Here is a 25,023-nt window from a genome sequence, read left to right as displayed (position 1 = left end):
ATGGCATTCCTTCAGCTCCTGTCCTGCCTGGCCTTCGTGGCTGCCATCTCAGGTGAGTCCTGTTCCCTGATCCTCACCCAGCAGGCCATTCTGAGCCCCAGTGAGCTCTCCCAGAGTCAGGGAGGTCCCTGGAAGTAGATGCTCCCTCTGATGCTTCCTACCTCTGTATCCCAGCACAAGTTGCTTAAGCTCTGAGGGGGAAAGGAGGTTGAATTGGATGGCCTCTGGGGTCCCCTCCAGCCCTGGATGTCTGGGCTTGGGACTCAGTTGATGAGACGGAGGGGCCCCTGCTTTCATCCCCCCCACCTCCCCCCAATACTGGCATTCCTCAGATTAAGAATTCACTTTGGAGGGTAATAAGTGTTTTCTATTTAACCAGCATTTACCCCTGAAAGGGATTAGAGACAGTAGTTTACACGTTAATAAAAACTAGTCTGAACTTTTGTTTTCTTCCTAAAGTGGTGTTGAAATCAGCTGTTAGTTGGAGAAATTTGGAGGAGAAAGTGATTTTAGATCTGAGTAATGGAGAGAGCCTGAGGGAGCATGGGGGTGAGGGGAGGAGAATGGGGTGGCCCAGAGTGGGGGAGCTACTTTCAAATTTCAGTCCTGGGTGGGTAGGGCTCTGGCTCCTTTTGCATTTCCGGGGTGGGGAGGCAGCTGTGGCCTGAAGCACAGGAACAATATCTGGGCACCCGAGAGGGCTCTCCCCACTCCCCAAACCATAGCAAAGAGAGCCCACTCTATGGAGAGCCTTGTTCAGGGAAGGGTGGTGGGAACTAAGGGGACTTCAGCTGCTCCTAGAGGCAGTCCTGCATTTCCAGCCCCCTCTGCTCTTCCGTTCTCTGGCAGAAATGGGACAGCATGTTATAGGGGAGAGGGAGGAAGTTCCTTCCCTGATATACCAGACCAAGGGGATCCCTTAAGAGCCCTCAGGATGAACCCAGCAATGGGCTTTCTTTGTCACTTGAGGTTTTGAGTCCTGGCCAGCATAGACCCTTCCCCTTCCTCAAACCGTGGACCAAGTGTCCGTCTTCAGATCCCCTGTCCCCTTTCTCCTATTCCCTGCAGGTGAAGTAGATTCAACTCAAAGCTGATCATTCCTTGGAACCAGAGGCTGGTGAGGGTAGGGGGAGGGGGTCTCCTGTAGTAGCCTGTAGGGCCCACCCAGCCACTCCAAGTCTGGGAACACTAAGCACCTTTATTTTCTGCATTCCCCTAGGCTGTGGTGTCCCTGCCATTGAGCCTGACCTGAATGATATGCTCAGGATTGCCAACGGTAAAGATGCTGTTCCTGGTTCTTGGCCCTGGCAAGTCTCTCTACAGGTGAGTACCTAGGCCTGCTTCATGGGGAGTGGAGCTCTTACCCCCCTCCTCCTCTTCCTTCCCCACCCTCAGACCTATTCCTTTCCCTACAGGATCAAGGGAAGTGGGTGCAGGGTGGAATGGCCAGTGAGGGAGAAAAGAGGGATTGAGAGGCTCCAAGAAGGCTCCCATGGAGTTGGAAACAATTCAGCCTCATAAATATCAGCCTCCATGACCCACAGCAATTTCTGCCATACTAGGCAAGGAGGAAATGCCAGTCCTAGCTGGTGTCCAGCTTGGCAGGAGACTCAGCCAGTCTTGTCTGGGATCTCTCTTCATCCCAGCCTCCCGGTCCTGCACCCCGACTGGGGTTCTCTGGCCCATGGCTTGCTGGACCTCTTGTCTGCCTCTGAGACTTTCCCTTGGTGCCCAGAGGAGAACCCTGAGCTCTTGAGGTTTTCAAAATGCACATGATTCCTGTCTGTTCCCTTCCTTTCCAGAGAAAAGGTGGCCACTTCTGTGGGGGTTCCATCATCAGTAACAAATGGGTGGTCACAGCTGCTCATTGTGGTGTCAAGTAGGTCAAACAAAGGTTTTTCCTTCCCTCCTTTGGAGGGGTGGTGGTGGTGGTTAACTGGGCTGTGTTCTTGGGATATTTGGTGACCTTTGATCCATGGGCCCTTCCTTCTGCTTTAGGACAACAGACAGGGTGGTTGCTGGAAGGCATAACCTGAAGTCTCATAGAGAAAACATCCAAGTTCTGAAGATTGCCCAGGTACAGCCTTGGCCCAGGGAAGGGGATGGGAGGAGTGTGGGGTGTGCTGGGGATGTGACAGCCTGGGCTTCCTGCATAGACTAAGGATTGGTACAGGGGAGAATTCAAGCATTTATGGCCAGCAGGCCCTGTGCAAATAAAGGTCAGCTCTCTGATCGGAACTAATAAAATCTAAGCTATGATTTACAATTATTAAGAGTTGGCATTTAAGAAGGGCTGACATGTATAGTTGGCCAACAAGCATTTATTAAGTGCTTCTTATGTGCCAAACATTGTGCTAAGTTCTCTGGAAACAAAAAAAAAAACCCCCAAAAACCCAACCCCCTAATCCAACCAAACAAACCCTCCCCTCAAATCCAAAACACCAGGATCCCTACTCTCAAAGACCTCACACTCAAATGGGGAAGACTGTTTAAATAATTGTGTACATAAAGGGAAAATTGGAGGCCCTCTCAGAGGGAAGGGGCAGGGGAACTTAGAAATTGTTATATAGAAATTTAAGATTAGGAAAGCACTTTACAAATACTATCTCATTTTGTTCTCAAGCAACTTTGGGAAGTTAATCTATTTATTATCCCTATTTTGTGGATGAGGAAACTGAGGTAGGCAGAGATGAAATGATTTGACCAAGTTTACCCAGCTAGTCAATGTCTAAGGCAGAATTAGAATTCAGTCTTCTTGACTTTCAGTCTAGCCCACCATCTCCTGTTTCATGCAGCTGAAAGCCTCATGCAGAGGGTAGGACTGAGCTGAGTCTCAAAGGAGGCTGGTATATTTGTATTTGATCCCTTGTGATGTAGGGAATGCAGGTCTTTGCCATTTTGCAGATGAGGAAACTCAAGCTCAGTGAGATTCACTAACCTAGCCATGATTACACAGAGAAGACATAAATTGTTCAGTTGGGGATTTTTCCTTTCCATGGATGGGAAGGAAGTTGAGAGGAAAATGAGGATTTTGGTAGGAATTTTGATCTTGTCCTAGAGTTACACAACCCGGGGATCCAAAGACCTCAATGGGCCATAGCCAGTTCTAGAGATTGCAGGGAAGTAGAGATGAGCAGCCTGCTAATGGATTCTTGGGTTCAAACTACAGAGAAGTGGGATAGGACTCTCCTTCTCTCTCTAGACAGAGAAAGTTAGAGAAAGAGAAAGACTTAGAGAATAAAGGCAGTTCATTATAAGGTTCCTTGGGAACTGGTACCATGAACATTAGTGATTATTGGAAGTTTCTAAGTGAGAGCCTCATGGTAGGATGATTTCTATAATCCCTACAGCTCACCCAGAGTCCCAGCCTCCTCATTGGTGGGGGGACGCCAGAGGCCCTTTCATCAGCCTGGAACATGTGATGGCAGTCAGAACTCCTGCCCCAGTGTGCAATGAACCTGCACTCTCTGGGTCAGTCTGGGCTGTAGACCTCCTCCCAGTGAGGTAGTAAGGATAGCTACAACTAAGTTTTTTCTCTGAGATTACTTCTGAGGGTGCAGGTATACAGTGGGACCTGCCATTTTTCTGATTCAAGATGAAATCTTCCTTAGCTTGGCCCAACATAAACTGTTGAGGAGAGTACAGCAGCTGGGGGAAAGCTGCTTCTTTTTGGAGGGGAGGGGAAGGTAGAAGAGACTTAAGCAGAAAAGCAAAGTTGAAAACAGCTGTTCTTGGACCAGGAGTTCAATGGCTGGGTTCAAATCCCAGCTACTGCCTGTTCTAGCCATGAGCAGGGCAGCTGGTGGTGCAGTGGATGGAGTGCAAGGTCTGGTGTCCTCCTCCCAAGTTCAACCTCGGCCTCAGAAACTTCCTAGCTGTGACTCAGTTTGTCTCAGTTTCCTCATTTGGAAAAGGAGCTAGAAAAGGAAATGATAGATCATTTCATTCTTTTTGCCAAGAAAATCCTAAATGAAGGTGACCCAAATGACTCAATAATAAAGAAAAAGCTTCCAGCACGGTTAAAGTGGAGTTGGTGTTGTTGTGAGGTAGTGAGTCCCTCATCATCAGAAGTCTTCAGGGAAAGTCTGGATAACAGTTGTCAGGAAGGCCATAGAAGGGATTCCTCCAGACATTTAGCTTGGCTGGGTTACCTTTGAATTCCTCCTAATTCTGAGGCACTAGGAGGTGCCAATGAAAGTTTGGGGATGGGGGGGAGGGTCTCACTCTCCTGTCCCTGGTCTTCCTTTCAGGTCTTCAGGAACAAGTATTATAACAGAAACACAAAGAGCAATGACATTACCCTGTTGAAACTGGCCAGACCTGTCCGCTTCCAGGATAATGTGTCCCCTGTCTGCCTACCCAGTGTCAATGATGACTTCCCCGCAGGCACTCAATGTGCAATAAGTGGCTGGGGCCGGACCAGGTACAATGGTGAGTGTGAAATGAGCTTGCTGGGCACTAGATACTTTGATACCTTCCATAGCACTGTGAGTTAGTTTGTTTACAATTAAGACCTCTTAGTCCAATTCACATACCCCAAACTACAAGACCATGGATTTTATTTTATCTGAGAACTAAAAAACACACTTATTAGAGCTTTCTAAAAATGTCAACTTTTTTAGACTGACTTTACTTTCCCCCAGAAGTTTTTAATTAAATAGCAAAACACCTTCCATAATCCTAAGGCATCAAGCTCAGCATAAACACAAACAATCAAAACTTTTTTGGATATGGATGTTTTAAAGAATCCTTCCAGTACCTGCTGACTGCCCCCTTCAAGTCCATTTGTTCAAACAATTTGTAAGAGTTTCTAGTTCACTTGCAATCATCACAAAATATCAGAAGCAAATCTAGTACTTAGCTCTTCAACCTGGATTTAATTATAAGATGATCTAGATAAAAAAAGGAATATAATTGTAAAAATTATAAACATCAAATTGCTTATATTTAAGGTTACATAGTATAAGCTTTAAACAAGTAAGAACCATATTTGCTCCTTGTCTCTTTCCAATTTCTTCTCTGTGTGTTCAAACCAATTTTATTTTGAATATACCTGTAAGCCATGTATATCTTTTTCTATAGGGTTATTATTATTTTTAAGTGATATTGATATATTGGTTTGGATGTATTTCTCTGCTCTCCCTCCCATGCACTAATTGCTATGCCTCCCTGCAACAGAAGAAAATAATTAAGCAAAAGTACTATCTACAGTGACCCAATTTAACAATGGAAATATAATTTTGTCCCTGTAGACCCCAGCCTCTCTCCTCTCTGCTAAGAGGAGGAGGGCATGTCAGATAATGGGGTTTCTTTTGGAACCAATATTTGTTTTATGCATATGCTTTTAGTAATTAGAATTTGATTTCCAACAGACTACTCCTTTTAAAAAAATAATTATTTTAATTTTTTTATTTTTATTGCCCCCAATTACATGTAAAAAAATATTTTTGTGTTATACAAATGTAATGCTAAAGAAACTGAGACAAGATAGAGATTACAGAGTATTTAATAATTTATTAAATGGGAGAGATTGACTGGGACAAAATGGATCCATATTTTGGTCCTAGGGTGAATGAGACTGTCCCCAAGAATCCAGCAAACAATGACAGTATTCAATGACCGATATACACAGGTTGCTCAGATTCATGGGGTAGACTGAGGCAGGGGCACACTCAGGGTGCTGAGAGCTGGAACAGGATCTGACAGGGTGGGTGAGCTTCCAGAGATGAGATGACATAATCAAGGGGGAGGCACCCCAGACATGGGGAGATGCATCTTGATAAGACAGTATTTGACATTTCGGTAGCTTGGGATAGGTAAAAGAATTCTACTATTCTAAAACAGAAGATCTTTTATCCTTATCAAATATTCTGATAAAGAGGGAGGGGAGGTTTTCCAGGACTGAGAAGCAGGGAAACTGAGTCAGGACTGGGTCATGATAATTATGAAACTGAGAACCGTGGCATAACATTCCACAGTCTTTCTCTTCTGAATATTCAAATCATTGAATCCTCTTCCTAGAAGGTCTTAGCATGAATTTTGATCAACCCTATGTAAAGCAAACAAACCAAAGTAAAACTAGAAACATGCAAGGACTTATGGCAAGGATCAGTCTCTCCCTGATAACCCCAGAGTTATCAGCAGCATTCCTCATTTAGGGAGTCACACAGGCCTCCCTGTTCAGGTCCTCTGTGGTTGGGGCATCTCAGCCAGAGAATCCAGTTTGAGATGGACAGTTCACTGTGAGTTAGGTCTGTGGCCACTTGGCATTAAACTCAGCCTCTGCTGAGTAGCAGTGCTAGAGACAGTCCTACTGCCCTAAGAGGACACCCCAAGTCTGTCAGGGGAATAGTGGGGTCTGGAGTAGCTCCACCTGCCCCCTCTCTCTGGAACAGGAGCTTCTATGGGAGACAGATTTCTGAGCAGATTATGCAGTTAGAGCAAGGCAGACAACCATGAACTATTGGAGACCTATTATCAAAATGCTGAGATACTAATTAAGGAACTGCAGTAATGGGAGGGGAGAAACAGATTAGAGAGGCTGCCAGTCCAGGACAGGTGTCTGATTTCTAGCTGTTTCTAAAGCATAATCCTAAAAACTGAGTCTGCCAGGGCAAATCCAGCAGAATAAGGGAATTCAAAGTTAAAACATAACCAGCAAATCGTAGTCCAGTAAATTTTAAGGAAGGAGTTAAATCATTTCCAATTCAATCTGAACTAATGAAATAAGGGCAGGCCAGAAGTGACTAAGAAAAATGCAGCAGTTTTTGCCCCCCAATTGCCTGACCAGTTTCAACGAGTTTCCTTCCTCCCTTTTTTTCTCATGGAAAAGAAATTAACAAATGACCTTCCCACAATAAATCCCAAGAGTGAATCACCATTCCTTTATATAATAGACCAGTACAATAAGTTTCCTAAAAATCCCTCAAACATACAGCAATAGTTAAAGAGTTTTAACAAATCTTAAACACAGTGATGCAGTTAAATTTTAACAATAATTTACCCACTTTCCCACTCCACAATATCAGTCCAAATTACATCAGGAGCCCTGCTTCCCCCTGGGGAGATGCTCTGTCCAGAGAGGGGAGGGATGGGCATGGCCATGCTGCCTGCTACCAAAGCTTCAAATGGGCCCCTCCATGTCTCAGAAGCAAGTCAATACCAGTAATTCTGACCAAAATCTAGAACAAAAATACAAATCTGACAAATGAAGAGTAGAACACACTGATAAAGAATGTGAGGCGGCCAGTATGAATTGTCCATCAGCTTCCCAACAGATAAAACGGCAATTGGGCTTTTGTCCTCTCGTTATTTAGAAATCTTTAAAAACCTGAATATCCACAGACACAAATATGCAGTAACATAGAGATGACCAGGGTAAATACCTGTTTGCCAAGTATAGGCATATTATAGGATATAATGATTCCATATAACCAGATTGGAAACCACAAGGTATAACATATAACTAGATTGGAGATGGTAAGATATGACATAATTGAATTGCATTAACGGCTTATATTGACCCTTGCTCTTATCATAGAAATTAATTACAGGAGGAAAAAATGCAGGTTTACAACCATAACATAAGGAGTTAAAACTTAACTTTCAGCAAAACAGGATAAAATAGCTTTAATTCATTTTTACTCCAGCTAATCTTCCCACTAATGGTCAAAGGGTGGAGCTTTAAAACTCCCAAGTAGCATTAATTATAAGTCCAAAGAATTTTACTTCTAATAACAAATTCTATTAACCAAGTTTCAGACATATCCTAAGCAGATATTTACCAAAACCTTATATTTATGACAGTAAGAATTTGTCTCAGGAAGTTCACTTCTTTCATATCTAAGTAGATGTTCCCCTAAGTGAACAATGTACATACAAACCAGCTTGCTTTTAAAATATCCAATACATAGACAAATATTCCAAATTACATATTGTCCTTAACAGAAAAATTTTCAAAAGGACAGAGAAAAACTATTACTTTCAGAAGCCCTTTAAATGATGGGCATAACCTCAGGATACAATCAATTAAGCTTATACAGAATACCAAATTCTACAGAAAAGAATCTGAAAGATTCTTAAAAACATCCTTTAAACCTTTAGAAACAGCCCTGCCAAATTATAGATCCATTTATAAAGCCAGCCTATCTCTTGAAATCTGGAACACATTTAGTGGGGGCGGAGACGGGAGGGGGGGGAAGAATTCCACAGGACCTCTCTTCCCCCCACTCCATCTCCACAGAGCCAGGAGAGAGGGAAGGTGAGCTAACCTGCCCCCCCAACTAGGTGGTAGCAGAGAGCAGTGGGGGTGAGTTTAATCTTCACCTTTGAAGTCAGGCACTTGAGGAAAGCCAATGGGATGGTGTTGGTTCTTCCTAAAAGAGGGGTATTTCCTGCACTCCAACTTTGAGGCCTAAATGTTACATTCTGCCAGGTGGAAAGGTCAGTGATGGCTTCTTGAACTAGTCAGAAGTAGCATCATGAAGTAGGCAGGGATTACATTAAGGAGTGGTTGGGATGATGTCATAAAGTTGTTGGAGTGATGTTATGGAGTAGTCAGGAATGGAATAGGAGAGATCTGACCTACAGTGTTGCGAAGGATAGGTAGGAAAAAATTGAAGTCAAAGAAGAGTGAAAAGGAGAAGGGAAGGAGTAGAATAACTGAACAAAGCTACATATCCATTTCAGATGCGTTGGTATTGATGAATTTCTTGAAGAAGAAAGGAAAGAAAGACCCTACCTAAAAGATTTCTAAGGACCCAGGGAAAGCCTGGAATTGGGAAAATGGAAAGAGAGCTGGCCTGGACAAATAGGTGGTAAGGACCTACACTAAAGCTGAGTTCTATCTATTCTGCACATTGGCATCTGCCAATTGGAAGTGTCTGCTCCAAGGGAATCACTAGAGGAAAGTGTGTGCTTGTGTGTATGTGGTATGGGGAAATTTGTGTGTGTGGATGGGTACCCTGATTCTTGCCCTCTCACAGAAGGCTAAATGGCACAGTGGATAGAGCACCAGCCCTGAAGTCAGGGGGACCCAAGTTCAAATCTGAACTCAGATACTTAACACTTAACACTGCCTACCCTGTGTGACCCTGGGCAAGTCACTTAACCCCAATTGCCTCAGCAAAAAAAGGAAAAATAGTTAGAAAGGAAAAAGAGGGGGTCAGTCCTTCTCTCTGGCTCATATGCTCCCCACTCTGGAATCCTTGGAAAAGATACCAGAAAGCTTCCCCTCCAAAGAATACAGAAAATCCATTCCATCAGGCAACCAGGACTTCATTAAATGGTTCTGGATCTCTCCATCTAAAACCATCATGGCTTTCTGAAAACATCTATCTCAGAAACTTTTAGTCATGTGATAAAATAAGGAAACACAAAGCTGAAGATACATCAGAAATTGGAAATTCATCCAGCCAACGCTCACTTAGGCATATAGTTTTCATAGTTACTCCTAGGGAAGGGGGAGAGGAGCAAGATCCTTTCTACCTCCCACTTTACTGGAAATTTTCAGAGATCTAATAGGCTCAGTGAGAGAGGAAAGAGAAAGGCAGGGGCCCCTTTTAAGTCTCAGTGGTTGGTTTTTCCTGGCTTCTTTGCTATTTGCCTCTCACAGCTTTCCCCCAACCTCATCATGGTTAGGAGTGTCTTGTCATCCATGCAAAGAATAAAAGCACATATATCAATTAAGATAGATCAAATCTATTACTATCATTATACTGACATAAGATTATAGTGAGGAAAACACCCTCTGTAAAGAACTATGTAAATGTGATATATCTATATTTATGTACACATAAATATTCACATGCACACATGCATATATGTGTATACATACATGCACACACATATATAAACACATACACACATGTGTATACATGTGGAGGTATATGTAATGGATGCTCTTCTGACAGTCAGTTAGTCAGTCAATAAACATGTCTTGTGTTTATTATTTGCCTGGCACTGGGCTAAGTGTTGGGAATACAAATACAAGTAGAAAGAAAGATAGTTCCTGCTCTCCTGCTCTCAAGGAGTTTGCATTCTAATTGGGAAACATATAAAAGAAAGTTCAGAATGGAATGGGGAGACAAGTTCCAGCCCAAGGACATGATAAAGTCCTGAGTTCAGCTTGGAGAGAATCTTAGAATTTTTAGTTTCCTTCCAGCTTTTTTGGGGGGGGGGTTCCTCTCCTAATATCTTCAGTTTCCCCACAAACTGCCTGTCACAAGTGGTCATCCATCTTTCCATTAAAACCACTCATAAAAAGGTAGTCCCCGCCTAGTCTACTTTTAGACAGATTTAACTGTGAGGGGCAGCTAGTTGGTGCAGTGGACAGAGCTCTGGGCCTGCAATCTCAGGTCAAATCTACATTCAGACACTTACTTAGATGGGTGATCCTAGGTGAGACATTTCACCCTGCTTGCCTCAGTTTCCTTATCTGTAAAATGAATTGGAGAAGAAAATGGAAAACCACTCCAGTATCTTTGCCAAGAAGACTGCAAATAGGGTCACAAAGTGTCAGATATGACTGACAACAATTGAACAACAAAAACTCTCTTTTGTCCGGTCGGTGACATTGCTGAAAGTCTTAGGTCTCACTTCCATCAGATTTTCAGGAAAGGTTGTATCTCCCAGCCCCATGCAAGATGCCACTTCATTCACATCTCCCCTTAATCTATACTACTCACCCACATTTTCTGCACTGGAAAGAAACAGAAATCTGACTTCTACACTCAGCTATGCTATAAACTCATTAATAACACAATCACAAACTTTTTTCAGACTCAGTTTTCTCATCTGCCAAATGGAGGTTAATATCCATACTCTTTCTATCTCCCTCTGTGGGCTGTCACAAAGAACTGAGATCATATGGAGTAGCTGGGTGACACAGGGGCTAGAACTCCAGCCCCAAAGTCAGGAGGACTTCATGTCAAAATCTGGTCTCAGACACTTAACACTTCCTAGCTGTGTGACCCTGAGTCAGTCACTTAACCCTGATTGCCTCGGGGGGAGGGGTGGAAGAACTGAGATAAAGATATAAAAACATTTGAAGAGGCAAAAGCACTTGGATAAATGTAATATTTATTATTTTTTGTATTTTCCTCCCCTCCTGTAATTGAAAAGTTCAAAACACGCTTCTGTGGTATAATGAGAGACGCTACTCATGGTGTCATGATGTCAATACTTGGAATAAGCCACTGAACTTTTAGTTCTTCATCATTTTCATTTATTTCCATACCACCTTACAGCTCCAACAAGCTTTTAAGGCAGAAAAGATCAGGTAGTGTTATCTCCATATGAGGGTATCCTTTTTTTGACATCCCATGAAGCCTGTGGTCACATGACAACAAAGTATTAGCCCCAGGATTCAAATTCAGGCCTTCTGAGTCTAAATCATGAGTCTAAAATCATGGTGGGGGGAAAATAATCCAGAAGAAAAAAAGTGAACATTGTGTTCATAGCTCTCTTTGGATGTGAATAGCATTTTCCATCCAAAGTTTACTGGGATTTCTTTGGATCACTGAACCACTGAGAAGAACCAGGTCTTTCATATTTCACCATGGCACAATCTTGCTAGTTCCCCTATAGCACCCTGAGCCGGACAGACCTTTTCAACCTCTCTTGTGCCTCGTCTTCTTAGGGTGACTCCAGTGGACCCCTGGTCTGCAAGAAAAAGGGCACCTGGACCCTGGTTGGTATTGTGTCCTGGGGAAGCCTTTACTGTTCCACCAACTCCCCTGGTGTGTATGCCCGAGTAACCAAACTCATCCCCTTTATCAAGGAAACCCTGGCCAACAGCTGAGCCTCTCCTGGCCCAAGAAAGTGGGTACCTTTAACTCTCCCCAGACCCCTATGCCAATAAATGTATCTATATGGATCATTCAGCCTATTTTCTTTGCCTTCAGTAGAAATCTAAATGCCCATCGGGTGCGCAACAATCTGTCCTCAGAGAGCCTGGCACGGTCCCAGGAAACCAGAACATTGGCAGGAGCTTCTGGGGATACTGGTTTCATTTCTAGTGATGATGTTGCTGAGAGAGTTGAGAAGAGGAAGAGGACTTATTTCTGCCTACTCCACCTGGCAGAATGTAACATTTAGGCCTCAAAGTTGGGGTGCAGGAAATACCCCTCTTTTAGGAAGAGCCAACACCATCCCATTGACTTGCCTGACTTCAGTTGGGTACTTCTGGACACTCATCTCCACAGTTTTTCTCAACAGACACACTCCCCACATGCCCACTTATTTCCCTTAATGACATCTTAGGGCACCATATTCTAGGAAGGACATTGCCACAAACTGGAGGAAGGGAAAAGGACTGAGGACCATGCCATATGCTGATCAACAGCTAGAACTAGAGCTATTCAACTTTAAAAACGACAAGGAGAATGGGGCATAAAAGCTTTCACCCGAAATTTGAAGAGCTGCCTGGAAGTAGATGTACTGAAACTATCTAGAAGTTTCATGGAATAATGGAAAGAACTGTTAACTCTAGAGGCAAAGGACTTGGATTCAAATTCTGTCATCAGCAACTGCTTCCTGCCTGTTGGGATATGAGAAAAAAAGAGATTAGGAACACTGGGTAAAAGCAGCAGAGAATCAGATTTACGTGTAAAGAAACACTTCCCAACAACTGGGAACTCTTTTCCAGAGTGAAAGAAATACCCTTAGGAGGCTTTTATTTTCTTTTTTAATATTTTAAAATATATTTTTATTTCCTTTTATTTTTTTAAGCTTTTTCTTTTCTTTTCTTTTTTTTATAGCTTTTTATTGACAGAACATATGCATGGGTGATTTTTTGGTAACATTATCCCTTCTACTCACTTCTTTTTTTTTTTGAGGCTGGGGTTAAGTGACTTGCCCAGGGTCACACAGCTAGGAAGTGTTAAGTGTCTGAGACCAGATTTGAACTTGGGTCCTCTTGAATTCAAGGCTGGTGCTCTATCCACTGAGCCACCTAGCTGCCTCCTCAATAGACTTTGGATAGCAGATGCCATCTGCATCCAGAAAAAAAGAACTATGGAAATTGAATTTAGGTTCACTTCTTTTTTCTGACTAAAAACTTTTTTTTTTCCCTCTCCCAACATGTGTTTTAAAGCAATGTATCTTAAAAATAAAAAAAGAATAAATGAAATGGGGGATAAGGAAAGAGGGAGAGAAAATAAATGTTGGCTAATTGACCAAAATAAATTTATTAAGCCCTTACACTTCATCATGCATCCCTGGTTCCATTTTCAACATGTTTTTCAGCTTAATAGGGAATGCTTAAATTTTTAAAAATATATTTTAAAAAATTTATTTTGGGGGAGGGCAGTGGAGAGGAGGGAGGGACATCTCCAGCCTAGGCTATTGGCCCAGTGCCCCACTGGGGAGGGAAGGCAGGGATATAAGGAGGGAGGGAGCCGCTGGGCCAGCTGTCTCACACGGGCACCATGGCATTCCTTCAGCTCCTGTCCTGCCTGGCCTTCGTGGCTGCCGTCTCAGGTGAGTCCTGTTCCCTGATCCTCACCCAGCAGGCCATTCTGAGCCCCGGTGAGCTCTCCCAGAGTCAGGGAGGTCCCTGGAAGTAGATGCTCCCTCTGATGCTTCCTACCTCTGTATCCCAGCACAAGTTGCTTAAGCTCTGAGGAGGAAAGGAGGTTGCATTGGATGGCCTCTGGGGTCCCCTCCAGCCCTGGATGTCTGGGCTTGGGACTCAGTTGAATTCCCCCTCCCCCCCCCCCCCACCAATACTGGCATTCCTCAGATTAAGAATTCACTTTGGAGGGTAATAAGTGTTTTCTATTTAACCAGCATTTATCCCTGAAGGGGATTAGAGACAGTAGTTTACACTTAGTAAAAACTAGTCTGAACCTTTGCTTTCTTCTTAAAGTTGTGTTGAAATCAGCTGTTAGTTGGAGAAATTTGGAGGAGAAAGTGATTTTAGATCTGAGTAATGGAGAGAGCCTGAGGGAGCATGGGGGTGAGGGGAGGAGAATGGAATGGCCCAGAGTGGGGGAGCTACTTTCAAATTTCAGTCCTGGGTGGGTAGGGCTCTGGCTCCTTTTGCATTTCTGGGGTGGGGAGGCAGCTGTGGCCTGAAGCACAGGAACAATATCTGGGCACCCGAGAGGGCTCTCCCCACTCCCCAAACCATAGCAAAGAGAGCCCACTCTATGGAGAGCCTTGTTCAGGGAAGGGTGGTGGGAACTAAGGGGACTTCAGCTGCTCCTAGAGGCAGTCCTGCATTTCCAGCCCCCTCTCCTCTTCCCCTTCTCTGGCAGAAATGGGACAGCGTGTTATAGGGGAGAGGGAGGAAGTTCCTTCCCTGATATACCAGACCCAGGGGATCCCTTGAGAGCCCTCAGGGTGAATCCGGCAATGGGCTTTCCTTGTCCCTTGAGGTTTTGAGTCCTGGCCAGCATAGACCCTTCCCCTTTGACAAACCGTGGACCAGGTGTCCGTCTTCAGCTCCCCCGTCCCCTTTCTCCTATTTCCTTCAGGAGAACTGGGTTCAACCCAAAACTGATTATTCCTTAGAACAAAAGGCTGGTGGGGGTTGGGAGAGGGGGTCTCTTGTAGCAGCTAAGACTTCAGTAGACCTAAGAGACGGGGGCAGGTATGGTTAGGGTCTAATCATAGGCAGGGAACCTTAAGCATCTTTATTTTCTCCATGCCTGTAGGCTGTGGTGTCCCTGACATTAAGCCTGACCTGAATGATATGCTCAGGATTGCCAATGGTAAAAATGCTGTTCCTGGTTCTTGGCCCTGGCAAGTCTCTCTACAGGTGAGCAACTAGGCCTGCTTCATGGGAAGTGGAGCTATTATCCTCCCCTCCTCCTCTTCCTTTCCCACCCTCAGACATTTTCCTCTCCCTACAGGATCAAGGGAAGTGGGTGCAGGGTGGAATGGCCAGTGAGGGAGAAAAGGGGGATTGAGAGGCTCCAAAAAGCCTCCTGTGGAGTTGGCAACAATTCAACCTCATAAATATCAGCCTCCATGACCCACAGCAACTTCTGCCATACTAGGCAAGGAGGAAATGCCAGTCTTAGCTGGTGTCCAGCTTGGCAGGAGACTCAGCCAGTCTTGTCTGGGATCTCTCTTCATCCCAGCCTCCCGGTCCTGCACCCCGACTGGGGTTCTCTGGCCCATGGCTTGCTGGACCTCTTGTCTGCCTCTGAGACTTTCCCTTGGTGCCCAGAGGAGGACCCTGAGCTCTTGAGGTTTTCAAAATGCACATGATTCCTGTCTGTTCCCTTCCTTTTCAGAGAAGAGGTGCCCACTTCTGTGGGGGCTCCATCATCAATAACAAATGGGTGGTCACAGCTGCTCATTGCAAAGTCAAGTAGGTCAAACTCAAAGGTTTTTCCTTCCCTCCTTTGGAGGGGTGGTGGTGGTGGTGAACTAGGCTGAGTTCTTGGGATATTTGGTGACCTTTGATCCATGGGCCCTTCCTTCTGCTTTAGGACAACAGACAGGGTGGTTGCTGGAAGGCATAACCTGAAGTCTCATAGAGAAAACATCCAAGTTCTGAAGATTGCCCAGGTACAGCCTTGGCCCAGGGAAGGGGATGGGAGGAGTGTGGGGTGTGCTGGGGATGTGACAGCCGGGGCTTCCTGCATAGACTAAGGGTTTGTACAGGGGAAAATTCAAGCATTTATGGCCAGCAGGCCCTGTGCAAATAAAGGTCAGCTCTCTGATCGGAACTAATAAAATCTAAGCTATGATTTACAATTATTAAGAGTTGGCATTTAAGAAGGACTAACATGTATAGTTGGCCAACAAGCATTTATTAAGTGCTTCTTATGTGCCAAATATTGTGCTAAGCTCTGGGGAAACCACAAAAGGAAAAAAAAAAACAAAAACCCAACCCTCTCTAATCCAACCAAACAAAAAAAACCCAAAACCCCAAACCCCAGGATCTCTATTCTCAAGGACCTCACACTCAAATGGGGAAGAATGTGTGTAAATAATTTTGTACATAAAGGGTAAATTGGAGGCACTCTCAGAGGGAAGGGGCAAAGGAACTTGGAAATTGTTATGTAGCAATTTAAGATTTGGAAAGCACTTTACAAATACTATCTCATTTTGTTCTCAAGCAACTTTGGGAAGTTAATCTATTAATTATCCCTATTTTGTGGATGAGGAAACTGAGGCAGGCAGAGATGAAGTGATTTGGCCAAGTTTACCCAGCTAGTCAATGTCTAAGGCAGAATTAGAATTCAGTCTTCTTGACTTTCAGTCTAGCCTACCATCTCCTGTTTCATGCAGCTGAAAGCCTCATGCAGAGGGTAGGACTGAGCTGAGTCTCAAAGGAGGTTGGTATATTTGTATTTGATCCCTTGTGATGTAGGGAGTGCAGGTCTTTGCCATTTTGCAGATGAGGAAACTCAAGCTCAGTGAGATTCACTAACCTAGCCATGATTACACAGAGAAGACATAAATTGTTCAGTTGGGGATTTTTCCTTTCCACGGATGGGAAGGAAGTTGAGAGGAAAATGAGGATTTTGGTAGGAATTTTGATCTTGTCCTAGAGTTACACAACCCGGGGATCCAAAGACCTCAATGGACCATAGCCAGTTCTAGAGATTGCAGGGAAGTAGAGATGAGCAGCCTGCTAATGGATTCTTGGGTTCAAACTACAGAGAAGTGGGATAGGACTCTCCTTCTCTCTCTAGACAGAGAAAGTTAGAGAAAGAGAAAGACTTAGAGAATAAAGGCAGTTCATTATAAGGTTCCTTGGGAACTGGTGCCATGAACATTAGTGATTATTGGAAGTTTCTAAGTGAGAGCCTCATGGCAGGATGATTTCTATAACCCCTACAGCTCACCCAGAGTCCCAGCCTCCCCATTGGTGGGGGGACGCCAGAGGCCCTTTCATCAGCCTGGAACATGTGATGGCAGTCAGAACTCCTGCCCCAGTGTGCAATGAACCTGCACTCTCTGGGTCAGTCTGGGCTGTAGACCTCCTCCCAGTGAGGTAGTAAGGATAGCTACAACTAAGTTTTTTCTCTGAGATTACTTCTGAGGGTGCAGGTATACAGTGGGACCTGCCATTTTTCTGATTCAAGATGAAATCTTCCTTAGCTTGGCCCAACATAAGCTGTTGAGGAGAGTACAGCAGCTGGGGGAAAGCTGCTTCTTTTTGGAGGGGAGGGGAAGGTAGAAGAGACTTAAGCAGAAAAGCAAAGTTGAAAACAGCTGTTCTTGGGCTGGATTCAATGGCTGGGTTCAAATCCCAGCTACTGCCTGTTCTAGCCATGAGCAGGGCAGCTGGTGGTGCAGTGGATGGAGTGCAAGGTCTGGTGTCCTCCTCCCAAGTTCAACCTCGGCCTCAGAAACTTCCTAGCTGTGACTCAGTTTGTCTCAGTTTCCTCATTTGGAAAATGAGCTAGAAAAGGAAATGACAAATGATTCCATTCTTTTTGCCAAGAAAATGCCAAGTGAAGGTGACCCAAATGACTCAATAATAAAGAAGTAGTAAAAGTGGAGTTGATGTTCTTGTGAGGTAGTGAGCCTCTCATCATCAGAAATCTTCAAGGAAAGTCTGGATAACAGTTGTCAGGAAGGCCATAGAGGGGATTCCTCCAGACATTTAGCTTGGCTGGGTTACCTTTGAATTCCTCCTAATTCTGAGGCACTAGGAGGTGCCAATGAAGGTTTGGGGATGGGGGGGAGGGTCTCACTCTCCTCTCTTCCTTTCAGGTCTTCAGGAATAAAAATTTTGACAGTGTCAGTTTTAACAATGACATTACCCTGTTGAAACTGGCCAGACCTGTCCGCTTCCAGAAGAATGTGTCCCCTGTCTGCCTACCCAGTGTCAATGATGACTTCCCCGCAGGCACTCAATGTGCAATAAGTGGCTGGGGCATGACCAAGTACAATGGTGAGTGTGAAATGAGCTTGCTGGGCACTAGATACTTCGATACCTTCCATAGCACTGTGAGTTAGTTTGTTTACAATTAAGACCTCTTAGTCCAATTCACATACCCCAACCTATAAGAATATGGATTTTATTTTGTCTGAGAACTAAAAAACACATTTATTAGTGCTTTCTAAAAATGTCAACTTTTTTAGACTGACTTTACTTTCACCCAGTAGTTTTTAATTAAATAGCAAAACACCTTCCATAAACTTAAGGCATCAAGCTCAGCATAAACAAAAAAATCAAAACCTTTTTGGGTAGCCTCTGGGTGTGGATGTTTTAAAGAATCCTTCCAGTACCTGTTAACTACCCCCTTTCAAATCCATTTGTTCAAACAATTTGTAAGAGTTCCTGGTTCACTTGCAATCATCACAAAATATCAGAAGCAAATCCAGGACTTAGGTGTTCAACCTGGATTTAATTATAATAGGATCTCAATAAAATAATTGTAAAATTTATATAATTGTAATTGTAAAAATTATAAACATCAAATTGCTTATATTTAAGGTTATTTAGTATAACCTTTATACAAATAAGATCCACATTTGCTCCTTGTCTCTTTCCAATTTCTTCTCTGTGTGTTCAATCCAATTTTGTTTTCAATATACCTGTAAGCAATGCATATGTTTTCCGATAGGGTTATTATTATTTTTAAGTCATATTGATATATTAGTTTGGATGTATTGCTCTCTGCTCTCCCTCCCATGCCCTAATTTTCATGCCTCCTTGCAACAGAAGAAAACAATTAAGCAAAAATACTATCTACAGTGACCTAATTTAACAATGAAAATATAATTTTGTCCCTGTAGACCTCAGCCTGTCTCCTCTCTGCTGAGAGGAGGAAGGCATGTCAGATAATGTTTTTTTTTCAGAACCAATATTTGTTTTATGAATGTGTTTTTAGAAATTAGAATTTGATTTCCCAAATTTTAAAAAATGTTTATTTTAAATTTTTATTTCCCCCAATTACATGTAAAAAAACCATTTTTTGTGTTATACAAATGTAATGCTGGAGAAACTGAGGCAGGATAGAGATTAGAGAGTATTTAATAATTTATTAAATGGGAGAGATTGACTGGGACAAAATGGATCCATATTTTGGTCCCAGGGCTGAATGAGACTGTCCCCAAGAATCCAGCAAACAATGACAGTATTCAATGACCGATATACACAGGTGGCTCAGACTCAGGGGGTAGACTGAGGCAGGGGCACACTCAGGGTGCTGAGAGCTGGAACAGGATCTGATAGGGTGAGTGAGCCTCCAGATATGAGATGACATAATCAAGGGGGAGGCACTCCAGATATGAGGAGAGGCATCTTAATAAAATGGTATCTGCCATTTTAGTAGCTGGGATGGGGAGAGGCATTCTGCTATTCTAAAACAGAAGATCTTTTATCCTTATCAAATATTCTGATAAAGAGGGAGGGGAGGTTTTCCAGGACTGAGAAGCAGGGAAACTGAGTCAGGACTGGGTCATGATAATTATGAAACTGAGAACCGTGGCATAACATTCCACAGTCTTTCTCTTCTGAATATTCAAATCATTGAATCCTCTTCCTAGAAGGTCTTAGCATGAATTTTTATCAACCCTATGTAAAGCAAACAAACCAAAGTAAAACTAGAAACATGCAAGGACTTATGGCAAGGATCAGTCTCTCCCTGATAACCCCAGAGTTATCAGCAGCATTCCTCATTTAGGGAGTCACACAGGCCTCCCTGTTCAGGTCCTCTGTGGTTGGGGCATCTCAGCCAGAGAATCCAGTTTGAGATGGACAATTCACTGTGAGTTAGGTCTGTGGCCATTTGGCATTAAACTCAGCCTCTGCTGAGTAGCAGTGCTAGAGACAGTCCTACTGCCCTAAGAGGACACCCCAAGTCTGTCAGGGGAATAGTGGGGTCTGGAGTAGCTCCACCTGCCCCCTCTCTCTGGAACAGGAGCTTCTATGAGGAGACAGATTTCTGAGCAGTTTATGCAGTTAGAACAAGGCAGACAACTATTGGAGACCTAATATCAAAATGCTGAGATACTAATTAAGGAACTTCAGTTGGCTCCCTCCCAGAATCCAAACTGAGCTTTTTCTTTTTTTTCTTTTTTTAAGCCAGATGGTGTCTTAAAAAAGACCCCCAGACTTATACTCTGGAATGCCCAGAGCTGTGCCAACTGGCACACAGAACCAGGTCTGTCTTAGCACTAGGTAGTGTCCTCTGCGTCCAGGGACACCATGCCCAGAATTTATGCCCGTCAGCATTTCATAAACGGGAATCCAGGTGCTAGCACATGCATACAGAACTGAAGACACTCATACTACCCAAAGTATCCTCAGACTTACTCTCTTGTGCAGAAATGGGTGTGTCCACTGTTGGGCTTCAGGCACAGTTGGGACTGGAAATTGTTCATTCCTGGAGGCTCTGGAAAAAATGCAGGGGGCTAGCCTCTCCTGGCTAAGAATGCAGATCCCCAGCCACCCCAAGGCCCAAGGAGGAGACCTAAAGGTCTCTTCTCTCTAATCCTGCTCATTTTCTAAGATCTGAGTGGGGCCTCCAAATCTAATGCCAGAGAAACTGAGGCAGGATAGAGGTTAGAGAGTATTTAATAATACTCAACTGAGGGGATAGACTGAGGCAGGGATAGAGTCAGGGTGCTGAAAGTGGAATTGGATTCTGTGGGGTGAGCCTCTAGAGATGAGATCACATAATCGGGGGAAGCACCCCAGACATGGGGAGACATCTTGATAAGATAGTATCTGACATTTTAATAGCTTGGGATGGAGAGATACCTTCTGATAGTCTAAAACAGAAGATCTTTTATCCTTATCAAGTATTCTGATATAGAGGGAGGGGAAGTTTTGCAAGACTGAGAAGCAGGGAAACTGAGTCAGGACTGGATCAGGATAATTATGGAAACTGCTAAGTGCAAGGAGCTGAAGTGAAGATCTCTCATAACCATTGACTAATGTAACTTGTAACATGCCCTCCTAGCCCTACCAGTCTGTCCTAGACCTAACAGAGTACCTTTGACCACTGACCTTTACAGTGTGAACTCTACCCGGCTCGCCTCCTCTGAGGCCTTCAAAGGTCTCTGGCCACGATCTCTTGAATCTATAGCTTAATAACCGGTAGCGCACTCAAGAACAGCCATGTGTAATCTTAAAAGCCTTTATTATACTTACTCACATAATGCCCTGACTTACTGCCCTGACTTGTTAACTCCTTAGTGAACACCTGGTCTGAAAACCCACGTGTTCACTATCAAACTCCTTACCTCTCTCAGCTATCCATCAGCTGGGCTCAGCTACCCTAGGCTAGGGAACCAGGTTAAAGAGCGCCAGGTTAGAGAGAGCAACTGCTGTCTGCAGTGGGCTTATAAAGGGCCTGTGATGTCACACACACAGCACCAACCAGCAAGAGAGCCGTCACCCATCACATAGCTATCTCAATATGTACAGGATCCCACCCACAGGGCAGTCCTATATCCGAGATTACTTCTGGGCCACTCAAATCTCCTGTTGTGATGTGGCACCGCCCATTTAAAGGGCCCTTAGAATTCCCTTCTCTTGTTTTGCAGGAACACATCCTTACAGTAAATAAAGCTTGCAGGCCTAAGTTTTTGCTTCTTAAAATTCCTGTTGTAGGGGGGAAAGAAAGATTTGTAGCCTGTCAACATTCCAGTTCCTAATCAGGAACTCTAGAGCCAATCAGAATGTATATAAGGGGTACTAGGGGTGGGTGGGGGCTTTTTCTTGGGTTGCTCTGTATAAAAGTTGCAAGTGGGCACTGGGCAGCGGCTCTCTTCTGGCTCTGAAAACATCCCTTTTGCTGGGAGTTTGGATGACCCCAGGCTCTGGTGAGATCCTGAATAAAGGTTTTCCTCTATACCTTGAGACGCCCCTGAGAGTTTAATTTTGGATAAAATTGTCCCACACACTGAGAACTGCAGAATAACACATATACAGTCATTTTTTAAAACCTATTTCCTTATGTATCATGTAGGGAGAGAAAAATCAGAACAAAAAAGGAAAATCATGGCGGGGGGGGGAGGGATAAACCAGAAAAAAAAAGTGTATATAGCATGTGTTGATTTACATTCAGTCTCCATAGCTCCCTCTGCATGTGATGGCATTTTCCATCCAAAGTTTCCTGGATTTCTTTGGATCACCAAACCACTGAGAAGAACCAGGACTTTCCTAATTCAACAACGCACAGTCTTGCTGTTTCTGCATACCATGGTTTGGTTCTGCATACCATATTCCTGGTTCTGCTGATTTCTCTCAGCATTAGTTCATGTCAGTCTTTCCAGGCCTGTCTAAAATCAGCCTGCTGATCCTTTCCTTTAGAAACAGTAAAGTTCCATTGCTTTCATATACCAAAATTTATTCAGCCATTCCCCAATTGATGGACAACTACTCGTGTTCCAATTCCTTGCCACTACAAAAAGCTGCTATAAACATTTTTGCTCACATGGGCCCTTTTTCTTCTTTTATGCTTTCTTTGGGATACAGAGTAAAAACATTTAAGCACGCTTTCACAAAAGTGAATGAGAAAAGGGGAGAGCCAATCTTGGAACAGAGTCTGACCTACTCTTCAGTCCAGAGTCTGCCAGAATCACTTCTTCTTGACTCCTTCCCCTATACTCCACTTCCGCCCGTGCAATTCGCCAACTCTGTTTAACCTACTCTCCCGTCTTTTGTCTCTGCAGCCCAAGTTCCTCCAAAAGTCCTCCAACAGGCAAAGGTGCCCCTGTTATCCAAGACTGAATGCAAGAGATTCTGGGGTTACAAGGTCACGGACAGCATGATTTGTGCTGGAGCCAATCATGTTTCTTCTTGCATGGTACCTGCCTCTCTCTGTCTCTCTCTCCTCTGGATTTTCTCCTCTCTTTAAGAATCACAAATGGGGTTGCCCTGATAAGGATCTTATTATCTATATTATAAATGGGGAAACCAGGGTTTAGGAAATCAAAGTCATTTAGCATCCTGTTAATAAGTAGCAAAACCAGTCTCAATCTGGTGGTTCCCTCCCACCTCCAGTTCCATGACATCCTCCCCCTCATCAATCACTCTTACAAAAGGAACTTCAGTATGTCTAACACAACTTCAGTCTCCCTACAAACTGCCTGTCACAAGTGGTCATCCATCTTTCCATTAAAACTATTCATAAAAAGGTACTCCCCACCTAGTTTATTTTTAGACAGATTTAACTGTGAGGGGCAGCTAGTTGGTGCAGTGGACAGAGCTCTGGGCCTGCAATCTCAGGTCAAATCTACATTCAGACACTTACTTAGATGATTGATCCTGAGTGAGACATTTCACCCTGCTTGCCTCAGTTTCCTTATCTATAAAATGAATTGGAGAAGAAAATGGAAAACCACTCCAGTATCTTTGCCAAGAAGACTGCAAATAGGGTCACAAAGTGTCAGATATGACTGACAACAATTGAACAACAAAAACTCTCTTTTGTCCGGTCGGTGACATTGCTGAAAGTCTTAGGTCTTTCAGGAAAGGTTGTATCTCCCAACCCCATGCAAGATGGAACTTCATTCACATCTCCCCTTAATCTACACTGCTCACCCACATTTTCTGCACTAGAAAGAAACACAAAAGCTGATGTCTACTCTCAGCTATGCTACAAGCTCATTAAGTAACACAGTCACAAACTTTTATCAGACTCAGTTTTTCTCATCTGCCAAATGGAAATTAATACCCATACTCTTTCTACCTCCCTCTGTGGGCTGTCACAAGAAAGAACTGAGATCATGTGGAGTAGCTGGGTGACACAGGGGCTAGCACTCCAGCCCTGAAGTGGAGGACCTCAATTCAAATCTGGTCTCAGACACTTAACACTTCCTAGCTGTGTGACCCTGGGCAAGTCACTTAACTCCGATTGCCTCAGGGGGGAAAAAGAACTGAGAAAAAGACATGAAAACATTTGAAGGGGCAAAAGCACTTGGATAAATGTAATCTTTATTATTTGTGTGTTTTCCTCCCCTCCTGTTATTGAAAAGTTCAAAACAAGCCTCTGTGGTGTATGAGAGACTGATCATAGTACCATAATGTCAATACTTGGAATAAGCCACCAAACATTCAGTTCTTCATCATTTTCATTTATTTCCATACCACCTTACAGCTCCAAAATCTTCTAAGGCAGAAAAGATCAGGTAGTGTTATCTCCATATAAGGGTATCCTTTTTTTGCCATTCCATGAAGCCTGTGGTCACATGACAACAAAGTGTCAGCCCCAGGATTCAAATTCGGGCCTTCTGAGTCTAAATCATGAGTCTAAAATCATGGTGGGGGGAAAATAATCCAGAAGAAAAAAAGTGAACATTGTGTTCATAGCTCTCTTTGGATATAAATGGCATTTTCCATCTAAAGTTTACTGGGATTTCTTTGGATCACTGAACCACTGAGAAGAACCAGATCTTTCATAGTTCACCATGGCACAATCTTGCTAGTTCCCCTATAGCATCCTGAGCCTGACAGACCTTTTCAACCTCTCTTGTGCCTCGTCTTCTTAGGGTGACTCCGGTGGACCCCTGGTCTGCAAGAAAAAGGGCACCTGGACCCTGGTTGGTATTGTGTCCTGGGGAAGCCCTTACTGTTCCACCAACTCCCCTACTGTATTTGCCCGAGTAACCAAACTCATCCCCTTTATCAAGGAAACCCTGGCCAACAGCTGAGCCTCTCCTGGCCCAAGAAAGTGGGTACCTTTAACTCTCCCCAGACCCCTATGCCAATAAATGTATCTATATGGATCATTCAGCCTATTTTCTTTGCCTTCAGTAGAAATCTAAATGCCCATCGGGTGCGCAACAATCTGTCCTCAGAGAGCCTGGCACGGTCCCAGGAAACCAGAACATTGGCAGAAGCTTCTGGGGATACTGGTTTCATTTCTAGTGATGATGTTGCTGAGAGAGTTGAGAAAAGGAAGAGGACTTATTTCTGCCTACTCCACCTGGCAGAATGTAACATTTAGGCCTCAAAGTTGGGGTGTAGCAAGTACCCCTCTTTTAGGAAGAACCAACACCATCCCATTGACTTTCCTGAAGTGCCTGACTTCAGTTGGGTACTTCTGGACACTCATCTCCCCAGTTTTTTCTCAACAGACACACTCCCCACATGCCCAC

At 43.9% G+C, this 25,023-nt stretch overlaps 2 protein-coding genes across 3 annotated transcripts; both read left to right on the top strand.

Annotated features, from left to right (window-relative positions):
- LOC141552625 (chymotrypsinogen B-like) lies at positions 1-11,800 on the top strand. Its single transcript, XM_074284703.1, has 6 exons — positions 1-52; positions 1,220-1,323; positions 1,803-1,879; positions 1,999-2,077; positions 4,251-4,487; positions 11,639-11,800. Exons 1-6 carry the CDS (start codon positions 1-3, stop codon positions 11,798-11,800), a joined length of 711 nt encoding a protein of 236 aa, XP_074140804.1.
- Positions 8,729-24,616, top strand: LOC141554267 (chymotrypsinogen B-like). 2 transcript variants are annotated; one of them, XM_074286009.1, is made up of 7 exons: positions 8,729-8,816; positions 14,658-14,761; positions 15,243-15,319; positions 15,441-15,519; positions 17,680-17,860; positions 22,597-22,730; positions 24,415-24,616. In XM_074286009.1, exons 2-7 carry the CDS (start codon positions 14,696-14,698, stop codon positions 24,574-24,576), a joined length of 699 nt encoding a protein of 232 aa, XP_074142110.1. In that variant the 5' UTR covers positions 8,729-8,816; positions 14,658-14,695; the 3' UTR covers positions 24,577-24,616. The 2 variants fall into 2 exon arrangements, with proteins under 2 accessions (XP_074142110.1, XP_074142109.1); XM_074286008.1 differs by lacking the exon at positions 8,729-8,816 and having other exon boundaries at positions 14,648-14,761.
- Positions 24,617-25,023: the final 407 nt, after the last annotated feature.

The sequence above is a fragment of the Sminthopsis crassicaudata genome, chromosome 2 (genome assembly GCF_048593235.1).
Source record: "Sminthopsis crassicaudata isolate SCR6 chromosome 2, ASM4859323v1, whole genome shotgun sequence".
In the NCBI taxonomy this organism is placed as follows: domain Eukaryota; kingdom Metazoa; phylum Chordata; class Mammalia; order Dasyuromorphia; family Dasyuridae; genus Sminthopsis; species Sminthopsis crassicaudata.
The sequence above is the reverse complement of the archived record's forward strand: the minus strand, read 5'-3'. Positions and strand labels throughout refer to the sequence as shown.

Excerpts from the sequence above, each read along its gene's own strand:
- LOC141552625 (XM_074284703.1), top strand. The coding sequence starts at position 1 with ATGGCATTCCTTCAGCTCCTGTCCTGCCTGGCCTTCGTGGCTGCCATC. Across the intron at positions 1,880-1,998 it reads GCTGCTCATTGTGGTGTCAA|GACAACAGACAGGGTGGTTG; the intron begins GTAGGTCAAACA and ends CTTCTGCTTTAG. Across the intron at positions 4,488-11,638 it reads TTGATACCTTCCATAGCACT|GGTGACTCCAGTGGACCCCT; the intron begins GTGAGTTAGTTT and ends TCGTCTTCTTAG.
- LOC141554267 (XM_074286008.1), top strand. The coding sequence starts at position 14,648 with ATGCCTGTAGGCTGTGGTGTCCCTGACATTAAGCCTGACCTGAATGAT. Across the intron at positions 14,762-15,242 it reads CCTGGCAAGTCTCTCTACAG|AGAAGAGGTGCCCACTTCTG; the intron begins GTGAGCAACTAG and ends CTTCCTTTTCAG. Across the intron at positions 15,520-17,679 it reads AAGTTCTGAAGATTGCCCAG|GTCTTCAGGAATAAAAATTT; the intron begins GTACAGCCTTGG and ends TCTTCCTTTCAG.